Source organism: Indicator indicator, chromosome 22 (assembly GCF_027791375.1).
Source record: "Indicator indicator isolate 239-I01 chromosome 22, UM_Iind_1.1, whole genome shotgun sequence".
Classification (NCBI taxonomy): domain Eukaryota; kingdom Metazoa; phylum Chordata; class Aves; order Piciformes; family Indicatoridae; genus Indicator; species Indicator indicator.
In genome coordinates this window covers 8,903,181-8,929,477 of record NC_072031.1, presented here as the reverse complement: position 1 = coordinate 8,929,477, position 26,297 = coordinate 8,903,181, and the positions used below count along the sequence as shown (strand labels likewise).

Sequence of the window (26,297 nt, the reverse complement as noted above, 5' to 3'; positions counted from 1 at the left end):
TGAAGACTGTGAACTATGATTGTCTAATCATCTGATACAATGTAGGTGTTTTTCCTTACAGTGGTATGTTGTAAACACACAGGTTTATTTCTTAGAAACAAGTGGGAGATGCATGCATTTGTGTGAAACAAAACATGCCTTGAGATGATGTACATGCTAAAAGCCCCTGAAAACAGAGAGTCCAAACCACAAACATTAAACTGCAATCATTTAAAACAAATTATCAAGCCTGCTAGGTCAGCTTCTATCAGCACCTTCAGGAATGCAATTGTTCACCAATTACCACTGACAGAATTAAACACCTATTACAAAGAGAAAAATTTGGCTATTTTTTTTTAATTTATAATGAGATTATTTTTATCATAGCAAATACAAATCCACTGTTTTCAGAGCTTCAAAACCAGATCTATTTATGCCTTCTTAACAGGAAAAAAAAAAAAGCCTATTTTTTTTTCAAAGTAAACTCCTAATAAACCATAGTAAATAGGCTAAGACTTGAAGAAAACCTTAGTTGCTCTGCCACGTTTTCTTTACATATCAGTCAGGTTTGCTGGAAGACAACTGATGTCTCATGGGTTTTATTTTTCATAACTGTTGTACACTGTTACTACTTTGTTTAATCTTCTAGCTCTAAGCTACTAAAGCCAAGAATTCTACTTCACTTGCTGCATATGAACACCCCATATCTATATACACATAGAAATGCAGTTTTTCCCCTGCTGTGATGTACGATTTTGCTTCTCAGAATGAATTCTTTTCAGCTATAAAATATTCCTTAGGCAATTGCATGGGGTTAGTAAATAAATCCTGATCTTCTGCAATGTAAATATGAATAAATGTTTGGAAAATCAATGTAGCCCTTGTAACAAGCTATCACCAGAAAAAAAAAAATCATGACAGTCTTCCAGTTGTGGTATTTGTACTATAATGTATGCTGCCCTGGAGAAAATTCCTCTTGTTCTGAACATTTCATAATTCAGTGAAGCAGTGATCAAAAGGTCCTGCACATAGCACAGTGCAGACACAGAAAGGTGTCAGCTCATAACACCTTGCAATATACAATATTGTAATGGCAAGGCAACTGAGGAGGCCATGATACATAAAGGTAGGGTTTGAAAACAGTATCTTTTCAAAAAGCTATTCTTTTGTGACAGCTTTGATATCAGCTGATAGCTACCCATCTTTCGACTGAAAAAAATTATACCCTGAGAATCCTGCAGACTGAATTCATGCTTAAGCTCACTGATTCTAAACCCTCTCACCCTGCAGGGATACAGATGTCTTTCCTTTCCCAGTGATGTCCTACAAAACTGAGGGCACAGACAGATGTGCTTTCATGTACTGAGCTGAAGAGGTCTAAGCCATTACTTGCCCCTGGCTTTTAATTCCTGCCAATCACTTGGAGATTGGCACTTCCTCAGCCATGAACAGTAATCAGATCTGAGCACATCTCATATTCTGCTCATTTTAACCAAGCTGAAAGTCATTACCTCCCCAGTTCACTTCCTCCTTTGTGTAAGACACAGCAATCATGTGGCAACAATGCTGTGGAAGATTAACCTGCCCCATACCAAAACTCCTCACAGATCCAAACCCGTGGTGCAGTTACACAATCATTAAACCTGCTGCAAGAGCAGCAGAATGAGGTCAGCTCTTTTGGCAGCTCCCAGTTTGATCCTACTGACTGTATGAAGCTGCACCCTGAATGCTCTCATGTAGTGCAGGGCAAAGACTGGCCATTTGAGAAGACATCTGCAACAGTGCCATCAGGCTGAAGTACCATGCAATGCTGACTGGCAGAAGATAATTCTTCCTCCCTTCAACACGTGAACAACATTGCTGAACAACCTCTTCTCACCTCCATCTGTTGGTGTGGTAACTCACACCCCTATGTGTATCACGTTTGAGTATAGCCCACAGAGGCTGACAAAACACAGACTGGATGAGGAGCTAGTGAACCCTCCTGCATTAGCAGACAAAGAGCCTGGGAGAAAAACCATAATTACACCACTGTGCCTGAGTTAAGTGAATGATAGCTTCGCCCCTCTCAGTAAAGCTTAGTCCCCAACCAGGGCAAATGGGAAATGTACTGCAGTGTCTGTTCTTAAAGCAATCTGGACTCATTTCCCTTGAAAATTATACTGAGTTGTTTGAGAGTTATTGTTTTTTTTTTCCCCTCTTTTTAGAACTGCAGAGGCCAGAGGAACTTCTATAAGTAAGTACAGGAAAATGCCAGTAGAACGTTTGCCAGATAGCAATCCCACAGTTCAGAAACAAACAATGCTACAACTCACCTGGTAAATTCAGCATTAAGATGTTGTGTAGCTGGTAGAGGTCTGACCCTGCCCTAGGAACTATTATGCCAGGACATTGTCATAGTTCTCTGAAATTATTGAGTTTTGGCCCTGTGCTGTATTTTTATTTGCCCCTTTCAGATATATAGGTAACAGAGTAAGCAGAGACTGTAAAGAAACAGACAGGGATTCCACCAGCCAGTCTCTTCTCACTCAGGATTAGTGTCCTACTGGGTGTCCTATTTTTTAAACACAACTCAACACAATATTACAGAGAAAAATAATAAATTAAAATACATAATTTAATTCACTTACCTTTGGCTTCCTGCTTAGCCCAGAATTCTTCCACTACCTTAGTGATGTTTTTGACCTCTCTCAGTTGCTTTTGCCACTGCCGTAGCTCTTGTATTTCACTGCCACAGCGGACCTGGGAAAGGGATAACAGAAAATGCAGCTCAAATGATGAGACATTCCTGTTACCAAGATGACCATACAATTTTTTCCCTGGGGCTGTGGCTGGGCAAATACATGGCATCCATCCTTTTTGCTGGGCCTGATCTTAAAGCACAGCCCCAAAGGTTTACAGTACAACTTCTCCAGAAATAAACCCCAGATAATTGACAAACCCTGTGGAGAACATAAATATGCCAATTAGGGGATCATTTTGACTACCAAGGGACTCCTGAGAATGTAATTGCAGTGAGATGCCTATTCTTTGAGTTAATTAAAATCTCAAACATTATGCTGAAGGGTGTTAGTGCCTTTAGAAAACCACAGTGCTACAAAACCAACCCCCTGACCAACATAATAGAGCAGAAGAGGAGCGTGAAGGCTCATACAGCAGGAAATTTATTCCAGCAAACTGATTCACACCTGCTCTCAGCTGCAAATAGGCTTACTGGCAACCCCAGCCACACAATTTTCACAAACAGGAGAGCCATTAATCTGTTATTTAAAGTAATTGGACTGCATTACATGATATCTATTCTTTGTCAGTCAGTAGCCCCTCTGAAGGGTATAATTCTGCTTCCACACAAAATGATAACAGGCACAGGCCTTGCCTCCATTTAAGATTTAAACTGAATCCTTCTATGATTTCTTTGGCACTGGTGTGGTTCCTACCAACATAAGAAAGAGCTCATTTCGCATCAGCAGCCTTCACTACACTGCTACTTAAACTTGTTCTAAGCAGGATTTGATTAATTAGCAGCATGTTGCCAGTTGCCTATCTCAGCATTCACACAATTATTATCTCCAGTGCTAGAGCAGAAATCCAGAATAAATTCCATCCTTCTGACAAGAGCAGGAAGGGGACATGCCAGTATTAGCTTAGAGACTGCTCAGTGATTATTCTCTTAGAGTCATATTCAAGCCAGAAGAGAATTACTAAAAATGGAGTTCCTGTTTTTTTCTATAAAATGCCATTATGTTTTAAGACTTCATGTCCTAATAATTCAGGTTGAAGTTGAATAACATGGTAGAAACAAGCAGCAACAAGCTGGGTTTTCCCTGGATACATTTTAGCTTTCATAAAGATGACTACTCAGTTTTCTAGAAAATTTCTTGTATTTATTTTATTCTTACATGATATGGTAATAAATTTACTCTGTGATTTGAACTCTTTTACTCCATTACACTCTGGTTTTCCCCCACTTTCCTGGGATGCATTAAGAACAAAAGAGCAAGACTTAGTTTTCCAGTCATTAAAAAAAAAAATTAAAGAAAGCAATCTAAATTATTTATCAAATGTATTCTTTCCACCCAGAATTTCTCCTTATAGTGCAGCTAAGGATGTAACAGCCAGTAGCTGAATTCCCACAGCACTTCTCAATCCTCTTAGGGAAGGATAACTTGCTGTAGTTCAGATAGTGCATTGGCAGAGCAGAAATACAATACAAGGTTACAAGATCAATAAAGACAGGCAAGACTTTTACTCAGTGACTTGACATCAGATACCCCCTGGGCCTCTAATAATACCCCATTATACTAATATAGTTCTATATTATTTTCTCTGAAAGTTAGAAGGAGTTCTTAGAAGGCTGATAGGAAATGGTAAAAATTGTTTATCGAGAAGTTGCTGTTTCTAGTGACCTTTGCAGCTATACAAAACCAAATCAAAACCATTTTCTATTAAACCCATCCATTTTCAAAAACTAAAATATAATCCCAAACATGAGATAGTTTCTTTAGGCTTGCAAGAGACATCTTTTTCTTTTACACTGCCATATATCCTTTCATAACACACATCAGTCCTGTTAGGTGGAGGGAGTTTATTGAATGCTTATGGGACATAAACAAGGCAGGAAGACAGAGAAATTACTACCTCTATGTCTAAAAATAAATTTACAAGCATCCATTTACAACTGCAGCTCTGCAAGACCTGTATTTTTGTCTGTCATAGTGCCACAGTGATCTCTGCATGCTGAAAATGAGAATTCTTATCAGTCAAAAGGTAAGAGCAAGTATAGTAGGCTCTGTGTACTCTCCCTAGATAAATAGAACAGTGGAAGTATAGTGAAATGCACAGCACAATGCAGGGTTTGGAGATAAAGGCACAATACTCAAGTAATCCAAAGTGCAGCATTAAATCCAAGCAGTGAGCAGAGCTCCCAGAACAAAGGGACTTTTCAGAAAGTGAAAGAAAAAGGACACAGATATGCCACCTGCAGTAAAACAGGTTAACATGGACTGAAAATACTATCAACATGTTCCAAATCTGCTTAGTAGATGATACTTCAGCATAGTTGTGCTAAGTTCTCAGAAAGCAGGGTATTTTGTAATCAGAGTGCAATTCTGGATTAAAAAGCCATGACCTTGCAGCAAAATCTCCAGCCAAACAATCAAAGAGTCAGAGGTTTTGTCCAAACAACTGATGGGTCTCTTCTGCAGACCAGAAATGCATGAAGCACTGAAGGGGTCTTAACTTTGATTGAATCTGCACTTGCTGTAAACAACAGCAAATATTCGTGTGACCTGCTGGGTCTGAGCCTTTGCTAGCAGCCACAGCTTGCTGGAAAGAAATAGAAATTGTGATAGCAAGAGCACAGCAACACTTTGTCAAACACAAAGATAGAAGTGCCTAAATTCTGATTTAACTTTTGCTCAAACAGTATTTACGTATAAAAATCGCACTGAACATGTACATCGTGCTGTCCAATTTAAAGTCCAGTATTACAAGATTTAGCCACAATAAACTGCTTCCAATGCTAGGTGAGAACATGTTGTGCAACAGTGGAAAGGTAACACTAAAGCTCTGTCCAGAGACATCAGAGAAAATTGGATTCATGCAAAATCCCTTCAGTCTGGAACAGTTATGCAAATTGCAAAGATCAAAAAGACCCCATAAAACAAATGGCACTAAGCAGAGATTCTGCAGTAGAGGGGTGAATATATCATGTCTTATTGGAAAAGCACCTGGAAATTTGATATCTGCCCATGAAGGGCTTTTGTCAGATACTGAAAACTGCCTTGGCCCATGACAGGTGACTGGAAGCTCTCAATAAAAATAGATGGTGAGAAGTGAAGAGAAAGAGTTCTGATGACAGCGCTATGTCAAGTCTTATTTGGATGCTACTCCTTGCTCTCAAAGAGACCTCTCAAGATGACATCTTCCTTTCTGATCTCCTTAGAGTACTCAGCAGTTGTACCTTCCAGTGCTGTTTGTTCTGGAATTTAAATCCTGATTAAACGTGAAATAATTTTCAGAGCACTCATCAACGTCTTGGCATGAAAGACTGTAGCAAGGACTCTGTTGATGGCAGCCATTAATTATTACTACCAAAACAAGTATTCTTCTGAAGTCTGCTTCAGATAAAGATGAATGCTTTGATCAAGCTTTATTACCAAAAAGTTTTCAATATTCTGTACCTATAGCTTTTTTTTTTCCCCTTTACATAGAAAACCCTTTACTTCCTGATCCATTGTTGCTGTTTGCCATATGGTTTTGGCCCTGGCACAGTGAGATGATAGCTAGATGTGGCAGAAACCAGTGAATATCATGGGAAGCCAGGATGCTCAGTCAGTTAAATAACTAGACAGAACACAGTCACAGATCATATCACTACACCTAATATGGCCCTGACCAATATGGTTAACAAAGTATCTCGAAAATGGTCTGAGTCCACAAAAGAGAATTCTTAGAAAAATATCTTGCAGGAGTTTCTCAGACTTTATTTGACATGGTTTAAGAATAAAAAACTTAACAAGGTTCAGATTTAGGATAGCATTGTTAAAGACAAAACTATCCTGCCCACATTTCTGAGCCTTTTATTTTCCTGAAATCCAACAGTGTGTCCACCTTTCAAGCAAGCACCTATGGCATGTGATTTTATGTCCTTTAAAGTGTATCTTGAGAAGAGCAGTGCTGAAGTACATTGGTTCTTTATCACAATGCCATACAAAGTATGTCCATGTGCTTGTGTTCAACCATCACCATGGTATGTAACTTTTTATTTCAAGAACAGTATTGTAAAGTTCCAAATTCTGTGAATTATGAAACACGGTTTAATGAAAAACATCAGAAAGGAGTTTAAAATACTAACACCATAATTTCTGTAGAATGCAAATGGGCATTATTTGTAAGTGTCAGGTTATTAGCACAATAAATCAGCATTAGCTGACAGAGCTGTTTATTTTAAAAGGAAGTCATCTGGATTCTTTGGTAAATGGAATCCTATTTAAGCTTGGAGCTCTCTTCATTCACAAGCCCAAGTTTAATACATTAACCTATGTAGTAACTTATTATTAATGATTTTTATGTTCTGATTTCAATTTAAATTTAATTTTTTCTAAACTCCATGTTCTTTCAGCTCTAATAAGATAAAACATGTAACAGCAAATGTTATAGTCTGAATTATTTTGCATGTCTCCTAGTTTTTACAAGGACAGTTTCTCTTTCATTCCTGGGAACTGGTTCGGAATAATAAATCATGGTGTGAAAATTTTGAAGCTTATTAGCTTCAGTACACAGTAAGGAGGGACAGTGCCCCTCAGAAGCTTTGGTGGGAGCAAAAGGTATCTGAGCAACCTTGCACTGTTCAACAAACATCACTGTTATTGGATAATGGCTGCCTTTGCAATACTCCACTGTAAAGATGCCTGCAGTGATACTGTCACTGCTATTTAGTGTGAGTGCCAATGCCGTTTAAAAACAGAAAAATAAGGAAAGGCAACAAACAGAAAGCATCACAAAAATCTGTCAGTCAAGAAGAGCATTTCAAAGTATTTCATCATTTTTGGCTGCAGAGCATGTTACAGTAACCACTGATATATGCATGCCTGTAAACAGTAGTAAGGAAGAAATGAACAGAGTGTTTTATATCGACTCTTATTTAAAGAACACCTGAGGTACAGAGAGAGGTGTCTCACTGTCCATCACAATGAGATTACTGCTCTGTCTGGAGGCTATTTACAAGCTTAAACTTTGATAAAGGCAGTCAGAGTCATTTATTTGTCACCCAAGTCATCTGAATTTCAAGGCCATTTCTTTCCAAGGCCTGAAGGTGTTAGAGCCTTTCAAAGAAATATTTAACAGAATCTGTTCAGGATTTTCAAAATAACCTATTTTGTACCCTAGAGTTAGCATGGCTGCTAGCCTTCAAAATAACAGTATTAGCCAATTTGCTTTGTATTTATTTTAGGTGCCTTGCTTTTCCCCCTTAAATTGGGGGTTGTGTTAGTGTTGTATTACTAGTACAGCTTGCAACATCTGCTTACCATTCCCCCCCTCCCCTTTTCCTGAGTAACAGCCTTCATGCCTCTCCTACATCTTCTGCCTTGTTCTGGTCTCAGTTTTTTTGTCCTTTTTTTCATACGTTTAAATTTTCTAACAGACCAGTTCTCCTTGTGCATCTCTACACTCCCTCATATAGCCCTGCATGAAGCAAAAGAGCACTGCATCCTCTAGCAACTAGCCAAAGACGACTAAAAAAGCCCCTAAAATTAAAAACAGAAATTCAAAATGTTCATTGGTAATTTGGTAATTGTACTTCTGAAAATCAGATTGCTGTGGATTGTTTGTTGTTGAGGAAAACGGTGAGACTACATCAGTGTAAATGCCTGTGAAAAGAATTGTACTCACTAGGCATAAGGCAGAGCAACATCCAAAAGCCAGTGAACCATGGGGGTCTCAGCAGCTATTTATAGTATCCCCTACTTAAAATTTATGTAAGGATTTTCCTTGGGGCCTTCACAGTCCTACGGTTTTCAACATCAAGCAAAATAATTATAGATTACTCTTACCCGATAGCCTCTCCAGAAGGACTGAATTACTATGCTTGCTTCTTCTTCTGACAGACGGAGAGACAGGGGAGTTGGGGGCCTAGGACTTTCAAAAAATGAAAATGTTTTGTAAGCAGACAGCCTATAAAGTTAAAATACTTTCTTCCCTAACAGAATAGCTTATACATAGAAAAGAGGAAGTTTGTTCAGGAGCTTGAAAATTACCATTTCTTATTGCTCCAAAGATAAAATGTGCCAAGTATCTCCTTTAGAAATATTTTCTATGCTATGTACTCTACAATCAGTTCTTCTTTAGAACAATAACATACAAATGGATATCAAGCACAGAAATCTTTCTTATTTTTCTTCATGGATTTCAAAGTCCCACTATTATGGTAAGGTTTGAGGAGGTGGAAGAGAGAAACAGGCGACAGAAGTATTTGTATAGCAGAGGAGGTTTTAGTGTGCCTGCAAGAATGAACAGACTTTGGACAAATGCTTATAACAATGAGGAAATATTCAATGTAAATATACTTTAGTACATTGATTTAAATCATGATTTCACTTAAAATTTAATTGTAGTGAAAAAAGTAATGCTTGTCATAGCTGCATAAGCATGGATCCACATTTAGAAATGTCTAAACAAGTTCCTCAAATGTTGCTATCTCCCTTTTGATAGCATATGCTCCCTGTTCAGTGGAAAAGTAATACAGACATGGAGTCAGTCATTTTCAAGCAAAATGAACAGTACTTTGAAAGCATGCTTGGGAATTCTGTTGCTACCAATTTGAATGGGAAAGAATGTAAACTACCATTATAATTCAGCTGCCACTAACAAAAAGTCAAATCACTGTATCAAATGCTGCTTTCCAAAAGTGACTTCCTGTGGATGTCGATTTATTTCTCACACACAGTGAGAAGAAAGGACAAGACAACATTCATTTACATAGTTTCTTTTACAATATATGTAATTTAAAGCCAATGAACTACAAGGCAATAATATTGCAACTCATGAAAACACCATTGAGAAACAGTAGATTTGGCTCAGTGTTAGAATGGCTGCTAAGAGCCACTTTGCCTGCATGAGCCACAGATTGAACACAGCTTTCACCTGGAAGACCACAGGATTATAAAATTGGATGCATCTACAGACACACGCAACCCATGCAGGGTCATTATTTAATAGTATTTATACTATAAAAACCAGATATACCGCAAAGAACAGCAATTAACAAGCTCTTTATGCAATCTTTCATTTTCTGGCTAAAACATTACTTCTGCCATTTCTTTTGCAAATGTATTTTACAGTATATCACAGCTCAGGCTAGGAGGCTTTGACAGCTTACATTTTCCTTTCACTTAATTTCATTCATATTAGCCTCTGCCCTAGTAAGCTTCCTATGCTCTCTGACGTCTTTCTCTTAGGGCTTGTCTTCACTGCAGGAGCATTTCAACTTGGAGCACAATCTTAGCTGTTATCTAATGGTACACTGCCTGCCCCCTTTTAGTCTGTGTACTCAGCTCAATTGGTCTCATCATCATGTCAGCAGACTCTGGGCCTACATTTATTTTAATGTAAAAGAAAACCTCCTGGAGGAGGAGAAATAAGACAGAAATAAAAATGAAAAGAAGTCTCTCCCTTAAATGACACAGTTTTAGCTCTGTGAACATTGATTAGCATTTTTACTGCCCAAGGGAAATCCTAAGTCCTGGACAAGAAAGGCTTCCCGAGCTAACAGCTTCCGATAATCAGACCTCAAAAGATGAAGTTGGACTGTGCTGGTTTGGCCGATAGGCTTTCATCCTCTCTTCTATTGTTGATCTTTTTGAAACCCAAAATTTAGAGTGGAAAAAAATAATGAAAAAAACCTATATATTTTACAGCACTTCTATCAAAGACATTGAACTTCCTCTAAGAAGGAGCACAGCTCCTAGCCTGCAAGGACTCCTGCATTTATTTGCTTTCCTTTTCAGATTATCAAAATGTCTACTTTGTAATGCAACACTAAATTTGAGAAACTAATCTAAAAAAAACAAGCAAGACAAGGACTTAAATTTCAGTATGACAACCACTGGCAAATATTAACCATTTCAACAGGGCAACTTTAAAGAAGAGAAGTCAAGCCAGGTCCAGCTTTGTCTGAAAGAATGTACTGGCTTTGGGTCAAACAAAAATAGACTCTGAGCAAAGGCAATCACCCCTCAGCAGTGAACTAGAGTATGTCATTTGTGGCTTCCAAGAAGATTAAAACTGACAGTAAAACGTACACCAAGTACATTCTGCTTATTTGGTCTTTGATTATGCACCATCTTAAAAGCTCACACATTAAATAGATAGATAGATACTCTGAGATATATGTCAGATACAGTTTACTTAAGTTGCACCTGTAAAAAAAAGCATCAGTACATTTTTTTCCCTTAAGTATTCTATTTTACCAAATCTGAATAAAGCAGCCCCTGACCAAAGGAAAGATAAATTCTAGAAAGGTGTTTCTTGCTTTCTGAGCAAACCTGTGCAGATCCTGCTGATTTGTGATACTTACTATTTATATTATATTATGTAGATGTAATTTGGCACCCAGAAGATGTAAATCAGGCTTGCATTAAATGAATGTGTGAAGCACTGAAAAACATTCCAGTTGAAGAGGTCTATCTGATTCCCTCAAGGACAGAAGCTGTGTTTCTCAATGAAATCTCAAGAAGATGAATAAAGGTCCTCCATTACCATTAAGATCATTTACCCCCACCCCACCCCCAAAAAAAAAAAAAAAACAACAAAAAAAGAGGTTGTTCATAAACAATAAGTCACCTGTGGGACCTGACCTAGGTGATTCTGCTTGGCAGGGGGCTTGGACTCGATCTCCAGAGGTCCCTTCCAACCACTACTGTTCTATGATTTATCTGATGTGGTATTTAAATCTGATTAGTTACATTAAACACATAGTGCACTACCACTGTAGGAGCCTCACAGGTTCAGAGGGAAGTACTCCCACAGACACTTTGACATTGAACATTTTCACAGGTCAAACTGAGCATGAACTGAGACCTTAAAGCTCAAAACTCAAATTCTTAAGGCAAATGAAAGAAAAAAACATACTGCAAACCAAACATACCCTAAACATGGCTGGTTTAGAGACAAAGCAGTGAAACAGAGCAGTGTGCAGAACGCAAAGCCTGTAGAAACTGGGCACATTATGGAAAGAAAGAACCCAGTCACCCATGCAAAATTACCCCTATTGGCCATCTGAGAACTGACAATGAAGTCAACTGTAAAGGCAGCTGAGACCAGCAGACCTCACCTAATTAGAATACTGGGGGGAGGGAGAAAAAAGTAATCATGGTCTATGTATCCATACACAGAAATTTGGCAGAGAGACACAATTTCAGATTCTCTAGCAATTTATGGACATATTTATCTATTCCTGTCTGTCTGTCTGAGCTGCCTGCCCACTTCATTAAAGCCATGATCAATTTATTTCCTCTGTACTTGCACATTTCTTCTGGGGGGACACAGATAGATCAAACCAGGAAACATGTCCTGCTGAACTGAGTATCAAACAAATACCCTCTGCAGAGAAAATGAGAACGTGCAGATAAAGAGGTTCCTGTGAATTTATGTTTATTTATAAAACACATCTTCAGTTCCTGTAGCCCCTGCAAAATATGCACACACAGACTGATCTTCCACAGCCATGTTACTGTCATATTCTTAAATTCATGTGACAGTAGACTATTAGGATTTCAGCATTTTTGAGAGCATGGGACTTTTAAATTGTTTTCTTTGTATTTCTTTCATTGATCAGCTGAAGAAGGAGGTTGGGTAATGGTACACCTCTGACACTCAGAATAAAGACTCAGCCTATCTCTGCCAGAGGAGTGAAATTGAAGGGAGCTCAGGCTATAAACATAGCTCCCACTCTTTCCCTGTCCCTGATTCACTACATGAAGCTTAGCTACTTGTGACTGAGCTTCCCTGCTATTCAACCAGAAACACCACTGGAAAATGCTGACAAAAGGCAACTGTGTTGCTCGTTAGCATATTTATAGAAGTACAAAACATTCGAGGCTCTAATTCTGTTTACTTGGCTCTATCAGCAGTCTTGAATGCAGGAATAGGGGCATCAGTAAGTATCTCAGCAAGTTTCCAAAAACTTTTGTTAGTCTCTTGCTAAAGCTCCAGTTTCCTGTCCACTGAAAGGTGCAGCTGTCCTTTAAGGCAACAGAAATGTTTTGTGTTCTCCTGGATCTGAAGCAGACAGTGCTGAGGCTGCTCCTTCAATTGCTTTGGAAATCTGCCTCAGGAACCAAGAATTCCTAATGGATATAATATTTTGTCAGTGCCACTGATAATATGCATAGAAAAACAAGGTAACTATATTGAGGCTTTTATTTACTGATGTCCCAGCAATTTCTGTAAATACTAAAGCTGCAAACAAATTCCAATTCCACAAGCTCCTTCAGCTACAGTAACCAGTAGTTGGAGAAGGTACATCGTTGGCATTCAGAGTTCAAGAAACTGATACAACACTTGGGTCTCCTTATCAAGGAAAAGTAGGCTGCAAGCTCTCATTTAGGAAAACATCACACAGAGAGTGAGGCTCCTGAGACAGTGGTTTTGACTACTCTGAAAAAGAATTGATCTTCAAAGAAAAAAAAATGGAGGCACTGGACTAGAGCCAAAAAGTCATAGCCAGATATGGAACATATTTTAAAAGCTGGATCTTTGATAGAACAAACATTTTTGCCTCAGATTTTCTGGTTGGGTTTTTATTTGTTTTTTATGCATAAAGACTGCTTTGCACTGAACCCTATTTTAACCTAGTATAGAGTTGTAGTCCTATTTACCAGGCCTTTCAGGAGGCTCTCCTGACAATTTAGACAAGTATCTGAAAAGAACACCACAACAGTTTACCCCTTGAATTTGCAGCAACACTTTCTACTTCATGATACCATCTAAACAGCTGGGATGAGGATTGTTTCCCATCAAAATCTGACCATTACTTTTTCTCATCTCTTATGGATTCATAAATCCTGGTAAAAAATGAAAGCTCCTTTACCAATAAAAGCAGAAATTATAATTAAAAAGCACAGAATCAATTCCATTTAAAATGTGATATCTGGCAGCATATAGTAACAAACCATGTAAGACATATCCAGAAGGACTTAATAATTAATTCTCTCTTATTTAATATTGGAGTCTTTCACTTCTCTCCAATGATTACTTCATATGCAATATTTGTTAAGAAATCTGTAATTTTAATATTAAGTTCACCCCAAGAATTTGGTTTTAATAATCACTTTCATAGTTATTATTTTAAAGGCCCACTTGTTTAGAGGATTAAAGATCAAGTGTGTATCAGCTTAAGTAGGACTTTGACACTTCAGTGTCCTTGTGGAGCTGTCACTACATTATTTAGGAGCACAAGCACTAACAGAAGCTATGAGTCATTCAGGCTGTGATTCCACAGTGTATTTCTCTTGTTGGCAAAGCTGACTTAAGCAGTTCCTGCCACCACCTCTACATCTTACCAGCTCATTTGCTCTCCTCACCTTGCCCTGAGCCCTGCATTTTAATCCTTTCTTTGTGCCAACACAGAAGTTTGTCAGGCTCCTGGGTGAACCAGTCTGAAGACATTATCTGTGTTCTAAACAGCTATACAAACCCTCCTCTCACATTTTGGCAGGGAGATTTCCAACCTGGAGGAGGTCCCTGATCAGAATAACCAAGCATCGCACCAAACAGACAGGGTCATATTAGGTCATCTGCAAGCAGGGGGTTGAAAAACAGGAGAGAGCAGGGAACCAGTCAGGTCAGCCTTGCTTCCAAGACAGACAGTGACCAAATGTGATCTCAGATATTTATCTGAGGCACAAATAACCATCCTCACAATTCCATGGTACCAAAACTTACCAACTGATGGCTCTTCAGTATGCTGAAGAATGAGGATGACAGCCTCACTGCGGGTCATAATCACTTTCCAAACTACAAAATTCCCTGCTTTATATGGGAATCTCATTGGCATCACCTAGCGCTCTACAGAAGGAACCTTCTAAGTGTCCCACCAGTGGCAGATCTGAACAGCAGCTGGGCAGTTAGATGCAGCAGCAGGTACCTGAAGGTATTGGAGCTGATGAAATGGGTCACTCTGTGAAGATGTCCATCTCTTACTGCAGAAATCTCCTACACAACTTTGACCGACTGACTGCCTCTAAGACAAAGTTAGCTGTCCATGCCACAAACACCAGCTTTTCTCCAAAGGCCTGTGAATGTCAAGGGGCTTTCCTCTTGCCAGATCAGTGACTCAAAGGTTCTAAGTTCCACATGACACAGAGTCTGAGAAAGCTCAATTTCCTCTTAATGCAACAAAGTAAACATACCTCCAGAGATATCATGAAACGGTCTGGGTTGGAAGGGACCCCCAAAGGTCATCTAGTCCAACTCCCCTGCAGTAAGCAGGGGCATCCTCAACTAGATCAATCTCTAAGTTTTCACTGACCACCAACCTAGCCTCCAATTACATTCTGAAATTGAAAATTTTGTTTAAAATCTGAAATTTTCTTCTTCTGTCACTGAGTCTAACACTTCTCTGCTTTTCCTCATACAACAGCTACATTGTAAAACAAACTGCAGCCTCAAGGACAGTAACATTGCTTTCAAAACTACTGTGTAGCTTGGTTCTACAGGAGTAATGAGAACTGTGGCAGTGAGGCTGCCAAAACAAGTGTTCATTTCTCAGATGCATAGCCACAAATGTCTGTAAAAATGCAAAAATGCACCCTGATGCCAAGGATCATTACAGGTATTTTTAAAACAGATGCTTACAGTCAGAAGAAGAAATTTCTAGACTGTATATCCTCAATGATATCCATAGCAGGAAGCAGCACTGAAAATACTGCTTTACCTCTTAGTACAAAGATACTCAGAATACTGCCAGCCTATTTGAATGCCTTGCACTCTATCTCTCTGTGAATAACTCTGGTACAAAATACCTTGTAACTAATACCCCAACCAAGTTAGAAAGCACCACCTACTTCTTTGTTGCACACAGTAAAGGGCATTTAGAAAGCACAATGGTAACATGTTGAAGCTCTGTTAATTCTTTTTTTGGAATAGCAGGGGAAAAAAAAAGAAGTAGAAAAGGAGAAAAGTTTACTCTTAGGATTGCAACAACTTACTGGTCCTTCAGCCAGTCTCTAACAAAAGGAATGGAAAAGAATTCTGTGAATGACTCGTCTTTCCTCTTTGGGTTCTTGCTGCAACAACAACAACAACAACAACAACGAAAAGACAACAACTTAATTAAAATTTCAGCTATTCTATTTATAAATTAATGTCTTTGAATCATTGTGTACAATTAATAGTAAAGCCATGATTAACTTACTTGTATAACCACTCTGTTAGGAAATCACAGGCAATAAATTTGGTCCTTTTTCTCTAAAGACAGAAGATAGTTTCAAATTACTTATTATCTCTGGATTGATCACATATTTCTACTACTGGAGAGGAACAGAAGCTAAACTGACTGCTCTTATTAAATAAAATATACAGTAAATTTCTCTGTCTACTTTAATATTGCCACTGCCAACAACCAGTGGCTCAGCCAAACTTTTAGAAATATTGTGAAGTGCTTTCAAGTTGAGTCAAAAAAATGAGTGAGGAAAGTTAATGTGCATTATCTTGATATTTGCTGCAGTATAGCCATAATAAATACCTCTGAATGGTGTTCTAAGTTGTATTGGTTCAAGCTGGATGCACAGTTGAGGATCGGTGCTTATTCTGCTTATCACAAACCACACTAACTATGACACAAAGAACAGAATGGAAACTTCAAAGTAAAGTAATAGAAGAGTTTGACTGAACTCCTCTTACCTTAGATGTATTATGGATGTACACAGCCAAAGAGTGAATACTAACACACATGAAGCCCCTGCAGAATAAACAGCAGCTATGTACCTAAGAGAAAGCCTAGCTCCCAGCCTGAAGGCAATCCTTGCCCTGCCAAAGGGAGATTCAACTGCAATGATTATTGTTTAGGAAAACAATTCAAACTAGTCAAACACATTTGTGAAATTGCTAAATGTCATGAAAGAGGTTGGAGTCTTGATTAAAATGTAAGAAATGAAGGTATTACTACCAAGTACTTGCTAAGAGAAACACAATAGGTAGGTAATTAGAAACATAAAGCATGCCAGATTACTTTGCCTCTTATCCTCACCAGTCATGTTTCACAAGAATATGATGCAAAAAGGGCTGGGAGATGCAGACAGTGAGGCAGAAAAAAGTGCTCTACTTGATGCAATTCTTTCAAAGTTTGGGGGAATTAGCACATGGCATAATTTGGAGGTCAGTGTATTACTTCAGCCACAAGTGAAGTGGAAGAGGAACATGACCCAAGATGCTGACTGCCCAGTGAAGAATAAAGGGCAGTCACTTAGCCACGGGGTGACAAATGTGAATTTTAGAGTTAGACTGCATTGCATTGTGACATGATACTTGGAAAGCTTTTACTTTTCTAAGTAAATTTCATTCTTGGGAGACATATACTCTGACTCCCACAGAAAACAAAGAGAACTTCTTTAGAGAAAGAAATTAAAAAAAAAAAAAGGCAAGCAAAAGAAAAGAAAAAGAGAATACTGCAAAATAATTATCAGTCCTGAACCCCATGTGCCTTTATGGTGTGTTTCATGGCAACAAAAGTTTTGGGGTTCATGGAGTGCTCCCTTAGAGTCCTTGGCTGTGAAGCAACTTCAATTTCTCCTTAAGGAATTTTCACACCTGTCATGCTCATACCAGTCACTGTTTTGAGAAGCCAAATACCTAAGCTTCCAGAGAGCAACACTACTGGAGAGCTTTCTACAGGTAAGTTCAGATATTAAATGGGCAATTCTTGACTTGAACAGTATCTGAAAACAAATAGCAGAGTCTGGTCATCTCTGTAGAGCTATTCTCATTCATAGGATGAAACTGGGTCCTATTACTTAGTGAATTGTTTCAGAGAATAAATTCTATACTTTGACAACAAAATTCAATTTAATCTAGCAGTTGTAATTTAACCTCTTTTAAGTAAATTGCTTTTCCTTTGCAGTGAGAAAGAACAATCAGAAAAACAGTGCTGTCAAAACAGTTATCACCAAAGGAATCAAATTCATCTTGCTTTCTCCTTGTTAGATCCAGTGAACTTCTCAGGGAGGAATTTGGTCAAGCTGAATATTTTTTATTATTATTCTGTTTGATTTTTTTTTTGCCAGGAAATGGTTCACTTTGCTAGTGAATTAAATCATTAGTTGCACAGCAGTCAGCATTCATAAAAGGGGAAAAAAATGACATAAATTGACCTGCCTTTGACACATCCCTCCTATGCTACACGAATCAGGATAAACACAGGAAATATCTGCACAATGTGCATTGTTCACTTGCAGATGCGTTCATAAACTACTCATACTCAAAATTAATTTTCCATTTTTTCAGTTTAAATATGATGTGCTTGGGAATAACCATGCAAAAATACTGATGATCAGGAGATGGCAGAGTCATTAGGAAACCTTCCATTCACTTTCTCTGATCTATCATACTTCTATATACAACACGTTCAATGGCAGAGTCTGATACAGCAGCCTCCTGCAACAGCTAATCAGAAAGAGAAATCAGTTATGCTAATAAAAACATTTAAATGTCATTCAGTTTTAATGCTGATTTAAGAAAACAAGTCTTTCCCTTGGAGACATTTGACAGCAGATAGGATAAAGTGCAGGAGAAGTTATGGTAGGGGGGAAAAAAGCCAGCAAGGGAATACATTGGGCAACCTAATAGGTTTCTTTCATCTCTAATTTAAAAATGAGGCTTCTGTAAACTGTTCTCATATTTCTGTCAGTTTGAAGTCTGCAGACATAGCCAACAGCTGGTGGGTTTTCTAGGTTTGGGCTGTTCAGAGTGTTCTTAGGCACTACACAGTGCAAGAGAGACTATTTTAAAGGAAATCAGTGTTAAGCTGTTACGTTTCTGTATCACCTTCCAAATAAGATCTTGCCAATTTCTTTCCTACACAAGTGACTACTTTCAGCACAGCTATCTCCCTTTCCTGACCTTCCCATCTGATTCTTCAGTTCTGCCTTTCCAGACATGGACGAGTACTTCTGGATCTCTTCCTTGAATTCCTTCCTTGGTCCCACGATCTGATCTCTCCCCAATTTCAGTTGCTAAACAAATCTACTTAATTTTTCATTCTCTTCTCATTCATCTTCATTCTCCTTCAAAACATGAAAACCTTTAGGGACTCTCATCTGAACCCCACTCTTCCTTCTCCCTGGCAATTCCCTCTCTCTTCTCCCAGGCTCATTCAACATTGATTGCAGTGAGTTTGTTCCTCTTCTGCTTCTTCCATTAATCTTCCACTGGTTTATTCTGTTGGAGCTGCCCTTTACAGGCTTTAATGACTCATGTCTAGCCAAAACCCAAACCCAGTATTCTGTTCTCATTCTTCATGATTTCAGTTAGTTTAATCACAATTAATCATGTTCCTCATCTGTTCTCTCATTAATTCCATGAATCTTTCTACTCCATGTCCTCATCCTATTTTTTGAAGCTGTCTTCTGGTGTGTTTATCATAGGATCCTTTCTCCTTGCCCCTAACTATCTCTGGGTTTCTAAAGGCTCTGGTTTTGATGACACTAACTGGAACTGATTTTTAGGATCAAAACCAGGGCCTTCAGAAAATCACTAACTATTTTAATGCTAATTATAGCTTTTTTTTTAACTCCTCCAAATCCATGTGGAACACCACATTCCTTATGAAACAGAAGCACAATTAGCAATTACATATTTAAGTCAGATAAGAAAACAGAATGTCCAAGTACAAACACCTGGACACTGATGGGAAAGAACACAAATATTCAGTCATGTGGCAAGCAAAAAGAGCTATTGTTTTACCAGCTATTGTTCAACAAGAGGAAAAATGATATCACAGTGGAAAATGATCATCTGGCATAAGCTTGCTTTCCTAAACTTCCTTCCCCAATAGCAAGAGTATTCTCCAAAGAAGAACTAAAATCACTTAATGTCTTTTTGATAAGATGTACTGATTTTTATGAAGTTTCCATGCACTAGAAAAGAATTGGGTTTATTAGTTCACTATAAAACAACAGACTCAGACAAAACCCACGTTCAGAACAGATACTTTCTAATTTATATACCACTGAAACTCTGCAAACATTTCTTGGATTAAAAATAGATGAAATAACCTTAGATTTGTCCAGAGTTCAAAACTGAACTATTTTTAAAGGAATTATCATATTTTTCTGTTAAGTGCTGGTTTATTGCCCTCAGAAATACATAACATCTATCAGGGTCTGTATTTTAATCCAGCTTTAAGGCATGCCTTTTCCTTTTCCTCTTAAAGGGTATGTGCTACCTTTAAACAAAATATCAATATAAATGTCATTAAAAGTGGGATGAATAATATATATGTTTCATCTGTTCTTGGCTAGGTCATGTAAATATGATGGCAGGAGTGGTGTACAGGGATGCCATGCCACCATGACATGTAAATGAACCATCTTACTGTTCCCCCCATACTAACCACAGACTAGAAATACATACACACCTATATAAATCAATTTATAGGCACACAAGTTTAGTGAACACTGAACAAAATTTGATGTAAGTCCCTGTTATTAACTGTACAGGCTGGGATTTGAAATGCAGTGCTGGGGTGTCCACTCAGGCATGGTATGCTTTGTGTGTTCCTAGCTGTGCCAGGCAGGTAAAGGTCAGGGGCAAAGAGCACAGGAGGTGTTGTGACCAATTGTTCCACAATGTCTGCTCTCAGAATGTCTGCAACAGGAAGTCAGTGTCAGTAGCTGGAGAGGAAGCAGATCGAGACCCGAGATGGTTAATAACCACCTAGCAACACCAAATGCTCCTCACTTCACTGTCATTTTAATCTAGAACATTTTAATCTGCAACCCTAAAAGCACAAACTGTGTTGCTCAGGTGTGTATCACGTATAGAAATGGAGATGTTTTCATTGTCATTTATACGTCATTGTGAAGATGAAGGTAACAGAAAGTTCAGCTGCAGCATAAAAAAAAAAAAAAAAGTTTTACATTGCAAAGTGTGGGTGACAGGCAGAAATGAGGAAAGAAATAGAAAGGAAAAACAGCAGAAATGATGGAAAACCCCACAACTCCCAGCACCTGGGGTTCTGTGAGTTAGGCATTGGTGACACAATGAGCTTTATTTTGCACCAGTTGTAATGCTTTTCTTTTAAGCATTCCCCCCCACACAATGAGGAATGTCTCTCTAGATGTGTTTACACACACATACACTGAAAACAAATGCATACAAATATATGCAGCAAACAATGATTTTTTAAATGTACAGTTTTTATAAGCTCATTAATGCTGAATACTCTGCTTTCCCATTAAATGGAATTTACACAGAGCATTAAAAATCTAAAATACAAAATACACCTCTATGAGGACGGCAAGCCCAGCAAAGGAAATTGAATGGTGAAGTAAAATTCCAGTTCTTTATGGCACCCTCAGATGAGTGATGGGCATAAATCTGAAAGGAAGCCTGTTTCTCTAAAATACAACACTATTTAGGCTAGAAACAACTGCATATTTAAGGAGGATTTGTTGTGAGCTGGAGATTGGCATAATGATTAAATGTGTGCAGTACACAATCTGTTCTGAATTACTGGAGAAAACAACATTTAAGACCAGATCAAAAACAACTCAAGATATATTATTTCATATTACTGTGGTTGGTTTTGTTGCAAAAGATCAAATAAAGAAATACAGCCTGTGAAATAAAAGGCTGCAACTTCCTGCCAATGGTTTGAAATGAGAGCTAAAAACTAACCTCAAAACACTTTTCTTTCTTTGCCCGATGCAGAAGCTCAGCCATTCCAGGTAAGAGCACTGGGAATATGAAATACTCTAAGTATTCTCCAGGAGAACCTGAGCAAAAGAGTACAGCCTTCACTTACAGGTAAGCACTGAGATCTCACCAAACTGTCTTTTTTTGAAACAAAAAAATTCACAAAAATCTAACAGGCATTAGATTCCATACACTATATAGCAGTCATTCTACCAATACCAGCACAGCTTGAACAGATTCACTCAGTTCAGATAGAGCCAGGGATGTGTCTTCTCTTCAGCCTAGACAACATAAACTTGAGTAAATTCGAAACTGAAGGTGCATCAGCACTACAAACTGCAGTGTGCCTCAGAGATGTCAGACTTCACTTTAAACAAGTGAACTTGGACACTAGAAGCAGTTTAGCCATGGAAACAAAAAGCAGTGTGTACTAATTTACCCTGAGAGAAAGGAAAGGAAATGAGCCTGCACTGAACTCAGTGCTGTTACAGTCAGACCACTCCTGGTACCTACCGTCATGCCCTTTGCCAGCTGCAGTAACAGAGTTGGTCATAAAACTGAATTTCTAGACGGAAGGAAAACCAAAGATTATATTCCAGTGGTGCTGTGATTTCTGTCTCATACTTACTTCCTACTTGCCAGATCCCTCAGAAATTTGAACATGACTCCATACACCAATTTTTTTCTACCTGGGAAGGGCTGTCTGGGTTGACATCTCTCTCATGTTTGACTGCACTGCCCTCACATAAGGTCTACACCATACTACCCATCTGCTCACATACACTGGCATCACTGATTTCATTGCAGAAGAAAGCAGCTGCAGTCAGCATCAACAAGGCCCAGCAGTGCTATTGCACATGCTCCACATACAGCCTAATAGCTACATGCTTGCTCAGCTGGGAGGCATAAGCTGTTTCCTTCTCAGCATTTCCTCACATCTCCACTTTTCCTAACAGGACTTTTCACCATCAACTTACAGACTGGGGGAAGTGGAGGGCCTTCTGCCCCTTCCAGTGAAGACACTGCACATGGAAGAACTCAGGTTCACTGGGCTAGAGGGAAAAGGGAGCATGACCCTGAACAAAACCATAAGAGCATGTCCCTCAGAAAGGTGAGCAAAACAAAACCTATTAGGACCCTAGACAAGCAGGAGTGGTCAGCAGGTGAAGTGCTGTCCTTGATTTAAAGCCAGGCTGCCTGCCATGCAGTAAGTATGCAGGTTTTGGTGTGGCAAGTGAAGATTAAATCATAGAAGAGTTCTCTTTTGGCAACACCCCTGAAGCACGGAAATTTCTCTCTGCTTTCTACCTTTAATTGGTTCATATGCTGCCAGACAGTGTTCATAACTGGAAGGACACTACTTCCATACATATATATATATATATATTCCAAGGCTAACCAGCAACAGGAATTCTTAATGTGCAAGAATGAACGGAAGACAAAAAAAAAAAAGCTGAAATACATAATCAAAATTTATAAAATTCACCACCTAGCAATGTAAAGTATAGAAATTGATAAAAATGGAAGGACAAAACTTTAGAGCCATTTCCATTCTAATATGCAATCAGCTGGGCAGAGATAACTTTGCGAAAGCAGTTTTCAAACCCAATTGTCTATTTAGTCTATTGATCCTTGTTTTGCATCATTAAATTAGAGGAAGAAATGCTTGCCTCTCTGATTTAAGTGACTAAATAGAAGTCCTTTATTCAGAGGGGAACTACCTTAACAGCTAGACAATGCTGCTGATTTGTAATGCACCAGCTGAGCTTTCTCACACTGACCAAGTGGCCAAGCCGGTACCTTCTTTACAAACTAGGGGACTAATCATGCAAACTCCACTTAAGAAAAGCTGCTAACAGTTAAAATTCAACAAACCCTTGCCAAGTGCAACAAAAACGATCACAGGAGGATTCCAGATAATATGCTCCTACTTACATGTTTTGGGATCAGGTGGTTCTGGAAGTAGGGCTGCTTGGGGTATGGGGAGCAACTGTTGGATAACAGTATCAGCTTCAGGAGCTGAATGAAATTGTTCCATATGTGAGGGCTGCAATATTCCTGCTTCTAAAGATACCTGTTCAAGATAAATGTAACCCACATAAATACCTCTGCAAAAATGCAGAAGCCAATCCAACAGGAAAAATTCTAAGGTTAGTTAAACAAAGGAATTGTGATTTCTAATTAAATTATTAAAATATTTTAGTGTTTTCTAAGTGCTTTAAAATAAATAATTACACCTTTAAAAAAAATCTGCAATTTCCAGCATAATAAAAACACCCAAACCTAACAGAAGGTATATAGACTTTGCTCAGACTAATATCCCAAGCAGAGTTCACTACTCCAATTTAATAACAGCCTGTAATGAAGACAGTTTCATTTGTGGAAACAGGATAGGTCTAAACAGGCCAACTGTCTGACAATTTAAACTACAACCTCTTAAAATGCTTTTAAAACAACAAAGTATTTGAATAAGATAACACATCTATAAAAATGCCTAATTTAAATGAAGATATGTAGTTTGGGCCTTAACTCTAATGCCCAAAATAATTAATTCTGCTAATCCTAGAACTGCTGAGAATAAAAGTTTAAAAGTGGTTTGTCTTCCTTCAGTTTTTATATCTGCCACAGATCTTCCAAGACTTAACTCATTTGGTCATAATTAGACTTCAAGCAACTCTGATAAGGTTCAATTCCACTGGTCTCAATGGTCACACTAAAGTGATCTATCACAGGTGAAATTGAGGCATAACTCCTTTGCTGCACTTGCTCCCTGCTCCTGCCTATGTCCCTGCCCAGTCTGCTACCCACACCACCCAAAGAAGATCCTTGCAGGCTTCAGAGCCCTGCCTGTGAAGCAGTTGCAGCAAAAACCCAGTGAGATGTACAAGCCAAACACAGCTGGCAATCTATTTTTGGGATAGCACTACCCAAGCTGCTTTAAATAAATGCAGTGATTTGGAATATTACATTTGCTGATTCACAGGAGCTGTTTGCAAAATGGAGTTTTGTTTTCATTTTATGAATAAGCCAACTCTGTGGGTACCTAATTTTGCCATTTAGCTACTTCAAATCTTTTAAAACCAGCCCTAAGCAGATTTTTTTTACTTGAACTATACTCACAGATCCATGTTTGGATTCACGAACATCTGGAAATTGAGGCTGTTCTGCTTCATACTCTAAAAGTAAAAAGTACAACATTTATCTAGAAGACTTTAAAAACCTATTTGTTTTCCTCCTACATGAATATTATTTCCTAAAGGTACTTATTCTAGTTTGAAGCAACACAAAACGTACATAGCAAATATTTGTTTAACGTGAAATCTAGTATCAAAAAACAAATGAGAACTTTAGAGCCTCTTGTCTTGGCTTTACATCTAGTTCAAGGTTCCCAGTGACAGAAGAACCTTTCACTGGGAAGATTTTAAAATAATAAATTCTTTTTAATGTAAGTAAAATGCAGATGCTCGTCCAGAATTAACCATTGATTTAAGTAGCATGTAATACTGCTTTTCAACTTGAATTCCTCTATAAGCAATTAAATCCCCAGGACATTGCCAAGTAGTACTGTCTCCAAAAGCAAAAGCAGTACGTGACCCACATAGATTATGGAGTGAAAAATAAAGGAGGGCGTTAGACCTGATACAAAAATTATTTACAGATTACACAATGCAGAAAATTCCTACAGCCAAACCCAGCAGGTTTGCCCTTCTACCACTGTAATTAGGAGATTTACTGGCATTCCTACTTCTATGTGTAGTACAGGTGCCTCAGCTGAATCATATAAGCACCACTAAAAATGGCCATTTTAACAGAAAATACCTCCTTTGAGGCACTATAAAGTTCTACGTGAGGAGAGCCTCATTTGAGCACCATAAAACTACAGAGCTGGTCGCAGCTTCCCATACAGCCGCAGCGCTCTCAGATGTTAGGAAAAGAGCAGGACTTTTGCTGTTAGAATGGGACTCTGAGAACAGAGGTTCTTTATCCGCTGCATTTGCCTAGCATCAGCAACACTGTCACCGCTCTCCTCTCCCAAGGCAATAACCGACGCCCCTACCAGGAGAACCCCCGAAGCTACACCCAGGCAGGGTACGGATTACTGCGGGGTGCACCAGAGTCCGTGGCACACCGCAGGAAGCAGCACCACACACGAAACTTCGTTTCTCTCAGAAGATGACGGTAATCAGAAGCGGCGTGAGGCGAGCGAGCGGATACGCTCCGAGCCTCACTCGGGGAAGAAGGGAGGCTTTTTAGCACCCGTTGCGGATAGATGCAGCCAACCCGATCCGCCCCTTAGGGCCGGCTTCGCCCCCCAGCTCCACAGCGACGGCAGGGCAACGGGTGCGCCCACGGCTGCACAGGCAGCAGTGAAGGGCAGCCCTGAAAGGCCCCAAGTGATCGAGACGAAGGACGGCACCGGCTACCCGGCTGGGGGGCCTCTGCCCGCGAGGGCGCAGAGCCCAGTCAGAGCGGGGGCCACCCCCACAGAGCCCGCGGCCCGCTCAGGACAGAGCCTCCCCTTCCGCTGGCTGCGGCGGGACAAGCGCTCCCACCTGCGCACACCCGCTCCCACAGGCCCGGCGCCCTCCCGCCCGCCGCCATGCCGCGCCGCGTTGCCGTAGCAACCGCTCGGCGAGTGGCGGCGAGGGGCGGGCGCGGCCGCGTTCCCCTTCCGGGTCGCGGGGTGGCGAGGGCTGCACGTGGGCCGCAGCAGGTAAGCGGCGGTAGGGCGGCCTGAGGGAACGGTCCGCCCGGCCTAGGCGCTCTCGGGGCTCCCTCCGGGCGGCCGCCGCTGGCCGGGGGTGTTGGGGCCAAGCCGGGCGGCGTCTGTGCGTGGTGGTAACGAAGTGTTGCCGCTGCGCCCTGCTCCTTGCATCGAATGAGGCCTGAGCGATCTCCTCCGC

The 26,297-nt window shown here is 39.5% G+C and overlaps 1 protein-coding gene across 1 annotated transcript in view; it reads right to left on the bottom strand.

Annotated features, from left to right (window-relative positions):
• Nucleotides 1-25,995, bottom strand: part of IQCK (IQ motif containing K) — a 28,193-nt gene extending 2,198 nt beyond the window's left edge. The window contains exons 1-8 of the mRNA XM_054391313.1: nucleotides 25,947-25,995; nucleotides 24,514-24,569; nucleotides 23,329-23,467; nucleotides 21,376-21,473; nucleotides 15,896-15,948; nucleotides 15,690-15,767; nucleotides 8,535-8,619; nucleotides 2,610-2,721 (exon numbers count right to left, since the gene is read on the bottom strand). Coding sequence (XP_054247288.1) covers nucleotides 2,610-2,721; nucleotides 8,535-8,619; nucleotides 15,690-15,767; nucleotides 15,896-15,948; nucleotides 21,376-21,473; nucleotides 23,329-23,467; nucleotides 24,514-24,569; nucleotides 25,947-25,995 — 670 coding nt within the window. The remainder of the gene's footprint in view (nucleotides 1-2,609; nucleotides 2,722-8,534; nucleotides 8,620-15,689; nucleotides 15,768-15,895; nucleotides 15,949-21,375; nucleotides 21,474-23,328; nucleotides 23,468-24,513; nucleotides 24,570-25,946) is intronic.
• Between the last annotated feature and the right edge of the window lie 302 nt (nucleotides 25,996-26,297).